The sequence below is a fragment of the Pinus tabuliformis genome, chromosome J, assembly GCF_031772625.1.
Source record: "Pinus tabuliformis cultivar Carrire ecotype Pingquan chromosome J, CPIR1, whole genome shotgun sequence".
NCBI classification, from domain to species: Eukaryota; Viridiplantae; Streptophyta; class Pinopsida; order Pinales; family Pinaceae; genus Pinus; species Pinus tabuliformis.
In genome coordinates, this window is record NC_142295.1 from 1,137,800,512 (window position 1) to 1,137,814,561 (window position 14,050).

The window sequence follows — 14,050 nt, forward strand, 5'->3', positions numbered from 1 at the left end:
AGCACGCCTTCAACGGCCTCGCTCCCTTCCCCTTAGAACTTTAGCAGGATCACGCTTTAAGCGGCCTCGCTCCCTTCCCCCTGAGAACTTCATCGACCTTGCCTGCCTTCAGCGACCTGCCTCCTGTATTGACATATTAGCAGACATATAGTATTAGTAGACATATTACCATGATAAAATGTTAAGTGGCATGGATTACGTCGTGCATGCTATTTTATGGAGAAGGAGGTGAGGCATGTGGCGCTCATGGGAGGGCCCACATGGAGGTCTTTTTATTTTTATTTTTTTAAGCACTTTAATGACTTTGTGAACCTTAACTTTCAACTAATTCTTATTGCTGCAGAGTTGGTTTGAAGTTCTTATTTGGTTTGAAGTTCTTAGTGTTAGAGATACGAGAGAAACAATGGTAGAATAGTTTCTTTTCAATGGTGCAGACCCTGAATTTAGGTACTCATGTAAAATCACGTGGTTGCTCCCTGTGTCCTTGGCATTTCAACTGTCCCTCGGGCAGCCGCTGGAAGGCTCAGTCAGGGAAATTTACCTCTTGATTACTGGCATGTGAATCTTATGGAGATAAGGTACCATGTTTATACATATACTATCTACTATCGTCAAAGTCTTTAGAGTCCAAGAAGGCAATGGTAGCAAAAAAACTCCAAGACCTAGCAGTTATTGATCCAAAACAAGCCAAGAGGTATGGTTTTAACTCTCTCCAAGTTCCCCAATTTTCATTTTGATTCCTGTAGCTGAAACCATAAGGGATAGGTAAACAAGAAATCACAGGCATATAATCATCATTTGGTTGAATGACTTAGTAGTTAATTAATTGATTTGAGAAAAAGGCAGGAGTAAAATCACGTAGTTGCTCCCTGTCCTTGGCGTTTCAACTGTCCCTCGGCAGCTGCTGGAAGGCTCGGTTAGGGAAATATACCTCTTGATTACTGGCATGTGAATCTTATGGAGATAAGGTACCATGTTTATACAGATACTATCTATTGTTGTCAGAGTCTTTAGAGTCCAAGAAGGCAATGGTAGCAAAAAAAACTCCAAGACCTAGCACTTATTGATCCAAAACGAGCCAAGAGGTATGGTTTTAACTCTCTCCAAGTTCCCTAGTTTTCGTTTTGATTTCTGTAGCTGAAACCATAAGGGATAGGTAAACAAGAAATCACAGGCATATAATCATCATTTGGTTGAATGACTTAGTAGTTAATTAAGAAGCAAGGGTATATGAACCAGTAGCCCTTTTCATAGCTTAGATAGCCACGTTACCTTTTTGAAAGTGTTTCAATGCAAGATCAAAGCTCTCTTATATCTGAAAAACACTTATATCTTGTCCGTGTTACTGGTAGCCTGCTCCATCAACATATGATGAAGTTTTTAAGAACATGTTTGACTACATAGACCGCTTATTTTTAATAGTGAGGCCAAGGAAGCTTTTGTACATGGAAATTGGTAATTGAGTTAGTTACCTTAAGTACTCCACCTTTAATATTTGACATTAAATATTTAATGTTCACATCTTTTGGTAAACTTTTACTGAGCACTGACTTTCTGTAACTGTAGATGGTGTTGCACCAAGGGCTAAGATGAATCAACAACGTTCACAACGTTTTTGTGCTACAAAAGATGTAGCTGAAGCAATAAGTTTGTCTGCTATTGAAGAACTACTTCATACCCCTTCAAAGGAAGTTGTTTTAAATAAGATTCAAGTAGAAATTCAACGTTTCTGATTTACATTGTGCATTTTTCAGAGTACAGAAGAAGAAAGATTGAGAAAAGAGTTTGAGGCAGAAGGTAAAGTTATGGCCTTAAAAGAGAAATCAGAAGTCCATGACTCAAATGTCATTACCCCTAGGACAAAATTTATGGCCACACTATCTGTAGCTATGTAGTACTATGTACATTTAAGATTAAACAATGACCTGGGATGGCAGAAAATAAAGGTTTGCATTATCCTTCATTTCCCAAGGCAGTATTGATATGTTACCGCAGAATCTTAAAAGTAACTTTCATCTTTTTTAGGAAGCTAGAATTGCTGATGTCTTGTAATCTTGTTTGCCTTTCATGACTAATTCATATAATTGCGATTCGTTTCTACATTTCACCTCTGATGTGTGCTGAACTGCTATTTTTAATTCAATCTTGAAGGTTATATTGTCTGATGCAAATGTTCCTGGTGAGGGGGAACACAAAGTCATGTCCTATATACGTCTCCAAAGAAACCTCCCTGGTTTCAATCCAAATACGCGTCACTGCTTGTATGGATTAGTAAGTGCTCTGATTTCTAAAAAGAATGGCGTTGCTTGAAGCTGACATGTGGTATTTTAGGTTAATTTCTTGATATTTTACTAAGACTTATGGTATCTCTTCATTTAGCTAATGATGATTTTATTTGATAACATACATTTACTTTTGTGTATAATTTGTATGATTTTAAAGGCTGCTTTTGCAACTGCAGGATGCAGATTTAATTATGCTGGCATTGGCAACTCATGAAATCCACTTCTCAATTTTAAGAGAGGTTGTTGACTTATTTGCAACACAAACACTGATATTTTGTTTCTGGATATTCTGGGATTACTATGTAAGAGATAGCTCTGCCTCTGAGTATATACCTGTGGTGATGATATAGGTCATCACTTTCCCTGGTCAGCAAGAAAAATGCTACCTTTGTGGTGAGGTTGGTCATTTGGCAGCTAATTGTGAAGGAAATCCAGGAGAAATTGGATGTGGAGGGCAATGAATAGAGTCCTGTTCCTAAAAAACCCTATCAGGTTTGCTAGAAAGATTGAAACTTAGAAATTGCTATATTTACTATATATTTTGAACAGTAGACATTCTTTCACCCATAGGATAGGGATTTCATTACAGTAAGTCTACTGCCATCTGCCATTATGCTAATAATTGAGCAGTTTCTGGACCTTGCAAGAGTACTTGGAGTGTGACATGAAGATAATTTGTATGATTTTAAAGGCTACTTTTGCAACTCCATGATGCAGATTTAATTATGCTGGCATTGGCAACTCATGAAATCCACTTCTCAATTTTAAGAGAGGTTGTTGACTTATTTGCAACATAAACACTGATATTTTGTTTCCGGATATTCTGGGATTACTATGTAAGAGATAGCTCTGCCTCTGAGTATATACCTGTGGTGATGATACAGGTCATCACTTTCCCTGGTCAGCAAGAAAAATGCTACCTTTGTGGTCAGGTTGGTCATTTGGCAGCTAATTGTGAAGGAAATCCAGGAGAATTGGATGAGGAGGGCAATGAACAGAGTCCTGTTCCTAAAAAACCCTATCAGGTTTGCTAGAAAGATTGAAACTTAGAAATTGCTATATTTACTATATATTTTGAACAGTAGACATTCTTTCACCCATAGGATAGGGATTTCATTACAGTAAGTCTACTGCCATATGCCATTATGCTAATAATTGAGCAGTTTCTCAACATCTGGACCTTGCGAGAGTACTTGGAGTGTGACATGAAGATACCAAATCCTCCATTTAAGGTGGACTTTGAATGGCTTGTGGATGATTTTGTCTTTATGTGCTTTTTTGTGGGGAATGATTTCCTTCCGCACATGCCTACATTAGAAATTCGTGAGGTTTGTACATGATTTCTGGCATTCCTGTAGTGCTTTTCTTTTATTGACAAATCACAAAAAATCCTTTACTAGTGGCTTTGTTATACTGGTGTTTTCCCTTTTACTGGTCATCATTATTTGATTGGGAAATTATATTCCTTGTTATGAATCATTTTGCCCTTACCTATTATGTAAGCAGAGAATATAATGATGATGTTTTTAGTAGGAAACTTTCTCCTCAATGAATTTTATAGAAAGTGCTAGTGTGGCTGTATTGTATTAAAGAGGATGTAGTGAAAGACTAGAAATTAATTCAAAACTCTAGTTGTGGCAAAATTAAATTTAAATCTACTCTTGGTGTAAGTTGAGATAATTTTTTGTCTAGTTCTAAAATTAAGATGCAACAATTTCTGTCAGGGTGCAATCAACTTGCTGATGGTTGTATGCCAATTTCAGAACCAGTCCTAGCGGCTCCCACATCACTATCTTGGCCGCCCTTTGCTCCGTAAAATATATAGTCCCACTTGACTAAGAAAAGTACAACTCTATTTTATTGAGTCTTTAGAGTCCAAGAAGGCAATGGCAGCAAAAAAACTCCAAGACCTAGCACTTAGTTAGCTACATTGGTATTTTTTTTATTCTCTCTGAGGTCTGGTGCACTCCTCTCATTAGTTTGATTATGCAGTATTGGCCATTTGGATTGCAGAACCTAGTCACACTTAAAATCATAATAACAAGCCTGAGTGCACTAAATTTGTTACACATAATAACAAGAAAACTCATACAAGTATCTAATCTGTTGATTTCAGTGATTAATTTTAAGCTGTCTGTGACAGTGGACTGATTTTCTTGACAGTGGTATTTTTTAATTTTCTCTAAGGTCTGGTGCATTCCTTTCATTAGTTTGATTATGCAGTATTGGGCATTTGGATTGCAGAACCTAGCCATACTTAATATCATAATAACAAGCCTAGGTGCACTAAAGTTGTCACACATAATAACAAGAAAACTCATACAAGTATCTAATTTCTTGATTTCACTTATTAATTTTAAGCTGTCTTTGACTGGTCAGTGGATTGATATACATTTACAATGACTGATCCTAACATACAGCAGGTTCTTTTTTATCTTGGCAGTGGTATTTTGAACTTTGGTATCAAAACTGTGCATTGGATGTTAACTGACATAAGCAGTTTGAGCAGCTCAGTAGACATTTGCAGTCCCAAAGGTACACACAATCACTTCCTGTTCTATATCCATTTTCATTGTTCAACTTGCTATTATGATTCTGTGACTTGTAATTGCATTGCATCACTAAACATAATATTGCATCGAACACTTAGTCGTCATCATGTCTCCTATGTCTGAGAAATTCTTTTTTATCTTGGTAGTCGTATTTTGAACTCTGGTATCAAAACTGTGCATTGGATGTTAACTGACAGCTCAGCTCAGTAGACATTTGCAGTCCCAAAGGTACACACAATCACTTCCTGTTCTATATCCATTTTCATTGTTCAACTTGCTATTATGATTCTATGACTTGTAATTGCATTGCATCACTAAACATAATATTGCATCGAACACTTAGTCGTCATCATGTCTCCTATGTCTGAGAAATTCTTTTTTATCTTGGCAGTCATATTTTGAACTCTGGTATCAAAACTGTGCATTGGATGTTAACTGACAACTTAGCTCAGTAGACATTTGCAGTCCCAAAGGTACACACAATCACTTCCTGTTCTATATCCATTTTCATTGTTCAACTTGCTATTATGATTCTGTGACTTGTAATTGCATTGCATCACTAAACATAATATTGCATTGCAAAAGCATCACTTATTTCGTGTGGACAATTTCTCATATCTAATTGGAGACTGTTTATTCTTTCTTCTTACTGCTTTTAGCATCTTGCACAACTATAAGTATATTTCTCTCCTTTTTAATGGCCTTCAATGTGTATATCAATGTTGGAGCATTTGTAGGTAGATTAAAGCTGGAACCGTTCATTGATATAACCTAGCATGCAGGAGTGGCACTTTCTCAGCAGTGAGTTGAGGCAACACCTTGAGGTAATACAACATTGCATATTAATGCACATATTGAACTAATTTTACAAAGTCTACAAAGTCAAGCACATTCTGTGTTTCACAATAACTCTAAATCTTCAGATGATTACAAACACTAAGTCTCTGTTTCAAATGACAGGCTATGTTTCAATATCTCATTTATATATGATCATATTCTAACTATGACTTCATAATACGATTTATAGGAATCTCCTTGGATCCTCAAACGATAAGAACACCTGGAGACAAAAAATTGTTTAAACATTATCCCGTTCAGTCAACCTTCAATCCATTGGGGATAACCATAAAGGCGTTCTCTACTTGGCAGTGGTATTTTGAAGTCTGGTATCAAAACTGTGCATTGGCTTTTGCCTTTTGATGACTTTCTTGTTGATTGTGGCTCTACAAGCTTCATTGCATATCACCCTCCTCTGTCCAATAGGTCCCAAAAAACATGCTCTGCCTCCTTAGTCAATAGGTCCAAGATCTAAGATATCTAATATACACTGAGTCAGAAGCTAGCATGCAGGAGTGGCACCTTCTCAGCATCTAGTTCGGTCAACCTTCACTTTCTCTGCAAAAGTGTTCCCAATTCAGTTTGACAGAATATATTTTTTTCGTGACTTGTATTATTTGCATTCTCAGGCTGAACCTACTCAATGCAGGCACTTAAATCTGCTCAGGAAGCAACTGTGGCAAGGCCGGCTAGGTTTTGCAGGATGATCAATGGAACAGTATCTAAGGCTGATCCATTTGATGGTTATCCAAGATCTAAGATATCTAATATACACTGAGTCAGAAGAAAGCTAGCATGCAGGAGTGGCACTTTCTCAGCATCTAGTTCGGTTCCCAATTCAGTTTGACAGAATCAACATCTAGTTCGGTTCCCAATTCAGTTTGACAGAATCAGCATCTAGTTCGGTTCTCAATGCAGGGACTTGTTGCCTCGCAGCCTCCCTTGTTTTAAATTAACTATCTCCTTACAGTTATTAAATCACACCTTATGGTAAGTATGTAATATGCGGTTTTAAATTTTGTATTAAATGGCGTTACCCATAGTGGATAGGTTATATTCGATCCTTGTGATTTCATGAAACTATAGTCTTTTGAATTTGATAAAGGTGAGAGTGGAGACCAGTTGGCATTAACTCTTGCCAGCTTCCCAGGTTCTCTAACTTTCCAAAACATTGACAGTGGAACAACTTGAACCTTTTCTCCTCATCCAACAACACTTGGTATTTTCTAGTGGGTAAGGGTAACCTTACGATTTTGTATCTCCCTCTGCGAATCATTTGAATGTTTCTATTGCTAGGAAAGGTCACTTTGAAAAACCCTTGCTTCACTAGGGTTTATAGCAAATTACAAAGGAATGATGCTCTTGGCATCTGGTCATCACCAACAGCTAACCTTTGATTCGCCTTTTATCGTTGCCTTTCCTTTTTGGTTCATGGCCGGATGGACAAGCATGGCCAATAACATTGACAACAGGATAATGGTTCTTGCTAAATTACAAATATTTTCCTGATTTGTATACCATTTAATTTTCCTCTTCCTATCTCTAGCCCTGGCTTCTTATGGTTGCAAATATAGGGTTCTATCCGCTTCATCAAGCATTTAAAGGTATTAGGTTTAATTTCCTTTATTTTCTGCTAGTCCTTAACAATTACGTTTCAAAGTCTGTGTTAAGTTGGGCTTTTATATTGTACGCAAACTTGTTACCATGGGCTTGGTCTTTCAGTTTCCAGTGCATATGTGGCTTGGGATCAATCTTCTACATGCCAATACAACATGGGTTAATACATGGGTTTCAAGTGTTTCTTCGAGGGTTTTTGTTATGAGATTTTCTCAAGATTTAAACTGAGGGTTTTCACCCTGCAATATGAAAGTAGTTAATGTGTATTCGAGTTTTAAATTATAAAGTTCCTTTCAGGTTGTTCTCTAAATTGGGTTGAAACTTACGTTCCCTTTCTTGTATGTTTTCGCTACTATTTGCGAGTTAAGAACTACTTAGTTCGTAATGTTTTTCCTTGGAATTCCTTTGTAAAGTTGTATTTAGGTACTGGATGTTATTTGCGTTCGTTACCTTCTGTCACATGACGGTTAGTTATTTTGGTATAGTTTGAGACACTTCATTGGGTATATCTTCTTCACCGATGAAGCAAGTATAACCCAAGTCCTTTGAATTCCATATATCGCTCTTGTTAATGGTTTCTAATGGAGGTCTTCCTTTTTTGTTTGAATTTATAATGATGTAATTATAACATGCATATGATATAAGGTGAATAATTTCTTGTTCTTCTCTCTGTTGTTATTATGGAAAATATTTTTTGGTAAAAGAAGTTTGTGCAATACATTAGTCTGTAGAATTTTTTTGGTTGCCTCATAGCTTGATTTTATACTCATAGTTACACAAGTTTATGGTTCAAAATTTCCCAGAAAATATTTTAAGGAATTTTACCACTCTCAGAGTTTTAACTTTCCTCTCATTCATTCTTTACATTTTTGACTTCCAGAGACCCTACTCGCTCTGATTTCATTCGATGGAGCTTCTTTATCTAGAACCGCTCCTTGGGCTATTGGCAGATGACTGGCCACACTAAGTAAATCTGGCTAGAAGCCATAACTACCTCCTTACTCTTTCACAGAAATTCATTTCGGTCAATACAGAGCATCATATAACAATTTTATTGTTTGTTCAACATTGGTATATAAATCGACAGTTCCCTTTATGGTGTTTTTGCGTTTTATAGAAGAAATCTGACAAATTGTGAACAAATGTATTTCATGACCTTAGTTGTAACCTTCAAAATATTGTTTTACTCGAAAATTATTAAATGCACATCTGCTAATATTTTCAACAATATTTTGTTTTCTATCTTGGGCACAGTAAATCTCCTAAGATTTTGTGGCTACAAAATAAACCTTGGTGGATTAATAGTCATTTCAGGATTAATTATTTCCCTTTTTTTAGTGTTGAATGTTTAACTGTAGAAAAGATTAAAAAAAAAATATTGGCTTTCTTTAATAAGAAATACAAAAGAAACACCCAGGTTTTGTTTACGATTTAGCTTTTGGGAAAATATATGAATAGTTCATTCATTTGTGTGAGACTTAGCCTTCTTGGTCGCATGTCATCATAGAAATAAACATACCTTTTCCTTGAAAATAACACAGGTCTTACTTCTCATATTTACAAGACACTGTTCAGTATTAACAACTTTTACAACATTCTACTAAAAGAAAATTGAAGTCCATCTATATACTTATCTGCTATGTCGACGACCAAGAATTTACAGATGGGACCTCACCACCCATCAAATGAGAAATTGGCTGTTACGTCCAGTTTCTCCCCCTTTGCTTCTCAATTCCAAAACAACCACTTAGCGAAAATTTTTCTCCGTTAAATTCACTACCATCAAGACCCCTCAGTCCAGCCTAGAATTTTTTTTCCATAGACCAAGTCTGAAATCTGGAGTTTACACTATCCCTAATCCAGCGCAAGAATACTCCTCAGGCAACACCTTGCATTTTTTTTTTCCTCCTCTTGGGCTCTCTCCCATCTCAAGGAAAAGAAAATGAGAAATAACTGCCATTAACTGTTAAATGTCCGGTAAAAGAGAATTACTGGGTCCCCTCCATAAATTCTATGACTCAGCATAGATTTTCTTTAAACAAATTAATTATTATTTAGTATTATTCCAAATTCCAACATTTACTCTGTAAATTACCGAATTCACAATAGTAAAAATAAATACTAAATATTTACAACAAATGGGGTGTCACGCTATTGATTACATAACAATAAAAATTAAAAATATATTGATTACATAAATATAAAATAAAATATATTCAATGCTTGAAAATATATTGATTGTATTAAAAAAAAATATTTATTGATTGTATAGAACATACTCGATGCTTAAAATTCTATTCCATGCATAAAAATCTATTCAATGTCTTAAAATCTATTTACTGTGGGCGTCACCTATGTTTTTCTATTCTAAAAGTTTACTTTAAACCCTAAATTGTATTCCATTTAAACTCTAAATTGGAGTTATTTATGGTTTTAAAACGATGAGTGTTGTTATCACTATGATATAGATTTTCTTTGTATTGGTTCACTCAGATTTATGAGATTTATTACATTCAAGCATTAGAATTATTTAATTAATTCTATTCAATATATAAAAAATTATTGATTAAAATAAAATTTATTCAAGGCATAAAAATGTATTTAGTAAAATAAAATATATTGGATGCATAAAATTTATTCAATGCATAGAATTTATTTTGTTGATAAAAATAAAATCAATTCAATGCATAAAATTTTAATGATAAAATTCTATTCAATGCCTAAAAATCTATTGAATGCTTAAAAATCTATTGATTGCATAAAAATAAAAATCTAATGATTGCATAAAATTAAATAAAAATAAAATAAAATCTATTCATTGCTTGAAAATTTATTGATTTTATTAAAAAAAAAAAATTAATTGCATAAAAACCAATTTAATGCTTAAAAATCTATTAATTGCATAAAAATCTATTTAATGCTTAAAAATCTATCGATTGCATAAAAATAAAATTTATTCAACGCATAAAAAATTATTGATAAAATTCTATTCAATGCATAAAAATTTATTCAATGCTTGAAAATCCATTGACTGTGTGTGTCGCATCTGTTTTTCTATTCTGAAACTTTACTTTAAACCCTAAATTGGAGTTGTTTATGGTTTTCAAACGAGGTGCGCTGCTATCACTGCCATGTAGATTTATGCATTATGATGCAGGAGCATTCAGTTAGGGCGCCTTGATCGGGTGATGTCTCTGCCAGGTTGGAAAGTTGATTTAGCATTTGGATTGTCTTTCATGTTTAGTTTATCAGAGCATGAGGTAGGATTTTGTTTTTTTCTTTTAATTGCTGTATTAGTCAAAAGTTAGTTGGTCGGTTAGGGTTGTTATGTGTCTGACCTTAATAAACAACATATTAGTAATTGTTCTGTCAACTTAAAAAGGAAAAGACAAAAATGTCTAAATGAAAATCTTGTCATCTAAACAGAACCGAGCATTAGTAGTTATACAACTATACTGCCTTTAACCGAAAGTAACTACAATTTCATTAATTGTAAATGAAGATGTATAAATGTAGAAATGGAAAACATGTAAAAGGTTCAGCATTTCCAGATTCGAGCAATAAAAAAAAGAGACAAAACGCAAATTTTTCCTATTGTCCATCTGTGTCATTGCCTACGTGTTGTACCATTATGTTTTATCCATTGAACAATTGAATTCAGTGTTAGCAGACAAAGTATTGGCCTACTGCTGTAGGTCGTGTTTTTTTCTTCCTCTCTTAACAGAAAGCAACATTGAATACACATATAAATCCACAACCAGAGCGAACGGATAATCGAATTGAATTCACAACCAGAAGAGTAATGCACACGAGTCGACCGAAAGAAGAATACAAAAACAGAGTGTCAGAGAAACGAATTGCAACAGAGGTAATTTTGGACAAACTTTCACATCTTTTCATAAATAAACAGAGACAGATAATTTATATTTACATTGCTGTTGTTCCATGCAAATTAAGTATTACATTGTCCAAAACAAATCAAGTGCCCAGTGTCCGATAGAACGGACAAACCCTAGTCCAGAGTTTGATATCAAGGAAAACCCTCAACCTCAACAGACAGCCAAACCAGAACCGTCACTGAAAACAGACTCAAGCCTAAGTCGTGAGAACGACCTAGTTTGTACACAACTACCGAATAGCGAGGGACAAATACTACAGAAACGAAAAGAAACCCTAGCTGCAAATTGACAAACTTTGGAAGACAGAGCCTACCGGCAGAGGGTTGTCTAGTTTGGAGACCGAATTGTGTTAAATCCTCGCACCCAGGTCGAACCCTTGACCTGCACAAACCAAATGAGTCATAGTTAGCATACTCTGCACAGTGTCACCTGAACCGAAGAATAGTAGAAGCAAAGGGAAAGCGTAGCATACCTGGGCACGACCGGACCAAGAACCTCGCGAAATAGAGCCGTAGACAATAAGAAGAAGCCTGAGATAAGAGGAGCAGGCGTTGGTTAGTTACTACACCAGAAGAGGATGCAACGTCCTGTGGTTATGCCCGAAGTGAGACTATGGGCGAGCGCGCGGTTGGGCGTGCGAGCTGCGGTGCGACAAAGAAATGCGACGAAGTATGCGAGCTCCTTCGAACATGTGACGATATAATGCGACGATGGGAAGGAGGTTGACATGTTTATAGGCGTGGTGACTTGTGTTACGACTTATGAAGGCCGACCACACTTGAAACGAAGGTCGACTTGAGATAAGGGGCTTTTGCGATGAAGTGTGGGCGTTGGGAGGTCGGCTGGGCAAGCCACCACCCCACCTTACGATGTGTATATATTGCTGCACGTTGGGAGGCATTTGTCACCAACCAACTCACTCTACATCTTCGCTCATATGAGGAGTGCGTAGTTCTAAGTGCGCAAGTCTAAGGGGAAAAGGGCGCAGATTCAATATGCCCCCATTCTTGGGCAGGTGTGCACGGTGAAGCGCATTTGTGGGTGAAGGCATGGGTAGGAGCGCCCGATGGTTGGGTGAGGTGTGCACGGTGAATGTGTGGCGCTCGGTTTGTGCGAAGGCTTGGCGTGGTTGTCTTGGCGACTCGGGTGAGCGCCCGCCCATTGTGCAAGTGTGCACGGAGACTTGTTGGTGTGTTGGGTTGTGAACAGGAGTGTGTCCTGGGTAGAGGCGCCTGTGTGTGGCGACTTAGAGGCGTGCCCAAGTTGGGAAAACGACACGACCGTGAAACGAAGGTTGGAACCGGAGGTCGTAGAGTTGGGCAGGCGGTACTACGCGCTGTTCACATGATTTGGGCATTTTTCAAGAGTTGGCAAGTGGGACTGCGTGTGGGCAGGTGTACACAGTTTGGGCACTTGCGACCAAACGAAAAGCGAACCGGCGAAGACGTGCAACAAGGTGAACGAAGAGTTGGTGAGTCGTGAAGCGACCGTGCGGAGGTGCCGACGAGCTGGGCAACCGAGTTTGCTGAAGTTGGAAATTTGGCTAAGTATAATTTGGGGTTTCCCAAGGACTTAGTCTGTACTTTGTAAAAGTGGAAAAATTATATATATTGATATTCGGGCAGACTCATATTGCAGGGAGTTGCCCCTCCCTTTATATTGTTGTGCATTTCTCTTGTTTAATGCTATTGATAATGAATGTGTATGGGTGTTCATTGGTATAAAGGCACATTAATAATACTTGGTAACGAAAATAAAACTAAGTATGGAATGTTAAGGCGTAGTCTACAATCGTAAGTATTGGTGAAAAGAAAACGGTTGGTAGTGTCGCACCTCGCTATAAGCGGTTGAAAGACTACCGCAGGTGTAGGGGCGTGACAGTTGGTATCAGAGCTGGTACATGACGAAGTGCAGGTGTGGATGCACTTGACAGTTGATGACAGTGGAAGCAGGTACTTGGAGGTGAAGGAAGCTAGTTTCACATACAAGTGGAACAAGGGCCGATTCATAGTTGCAGGGAACTTGGTGAAGCTGGTGAATGGTGAAACAGGTTTGGCAGAGGTGAAGCTTAGTGCTTGGGCCAAGCTAAACAACAAGGCATGGCAGGTTTGGAAGAATGCAAAGGGAAGCTCTTGCTTACCTTATACAGGTTGAAGCGGATGAAAGAAGAGAATCCTCGAATTCGAGAAAAGCTTGAAGTCTTGGAAAAGAATGTTGAGGACGAACTTCTTCAACTTGGTTGGACAATGGAGCAGGATGAAGATGCAGATTGTGCTGACAAGGAAGAGTAAGCCGTGATAGTTGAAGATGTTGCAGACATGACAACGATGGAGGATGAACTTGATATTGATCAACTTGGACCAGGATCGTGCAGTTTGCAGACATGGATGGATGAGGATACTCATTTTGAGGAACCTCCTGATGATGAAGTAAGTATTGTTGATACTTGTGTTTTACTTGAGCATTTGGTAGATGGATCGTATGCAGGGAAGAGCAAAGTCAGTTGCCAATGCAAGGGAGCATCTTACCATGGATGACTATGATGAGACCTTGTATGGAGAAGCAAGGATTGTTGATTGTTGCAGGACTTGTTGGGGTTGTTTGTGACCTTTTGATAGAAGGTGAAAAGGCCCGTGACAAGGGAGGAACATGATGATCATTGCGGAGGATTGGGTCATGCTTTAGCCACATGGAGGATTGGCTAAGTGCCCGGCATGACTCATGGACAGATTGGAGGGCACACACTTGAGGTATGATGATGCTTGGGTGGACTTCTCATGGCCGAGACCAAGAGCAAATCTTGGTGGAACCTTTAGTGGGGGAGCTATGATGGAAGGAACTCGTGAGGAGGATGATATGG

At 37.5% G+C, this 14,050-nt stretch overlaps 1 protein-coding gene across 1 annotated transcript; it reads left to right on the forward strand.

Moving 5' to 3' along the window:
- Nucleotides 1-1,844: 1,844 nt before the first annotated feature.
- On the forward strand, nucleotides 1,845-12,672 carry LOC149231100 (5'-3' exoribonuclease 3-like). Its single transcript, XM_089381543.1, has 6 exons — nucleotides 1,845-1,946; nucleotides 2,152-2,271; nucleotides 2,462-2,524; nucleotides 3,170-3,310; nucleotides 3,449-3,613; nucleotides 12,400-12,672. The coding sequence occupies exons 2-6, from the start codon at nucleotides 2,200-2,202 to the stop codon at nucleotides 12,670-12,672; spliced, it is 714 nt and encodes a 237-aa protein (XP_089237669.1). The 5' UTR covers nucleotides 1,845-1,946; nucleotides 2,152-2,199.
- The last annotated feature ends 1,378 nt before the right edge of the window (nucleotides 12,673-14,050 follow it).

Bases quoted from the DNA above. Each gene is read 5' to 3' on its own strand.
- LOC149231100 (XM_089381543.1), top strand. From the start codon at position 2,200: ATGTCCTATATACGTCTCCAAAGAAACCTCCCTGGTTTCAATCCAAAT. The intron at 2,272-2,461 runs GTAAGTGCTCTG...TTGCAACTGCAG, and splicing joins GTCACTGCTTGTATGGATTA to GATGCAGATTTAATTATGCT. The intron at 3,614-12,399 runs GTTTGTACATGA...GGTTGTGAACAG, and splicing joins CTACATTAGAAATTCGTGAG to GAGTGTGTCCTGGGTAGAGG.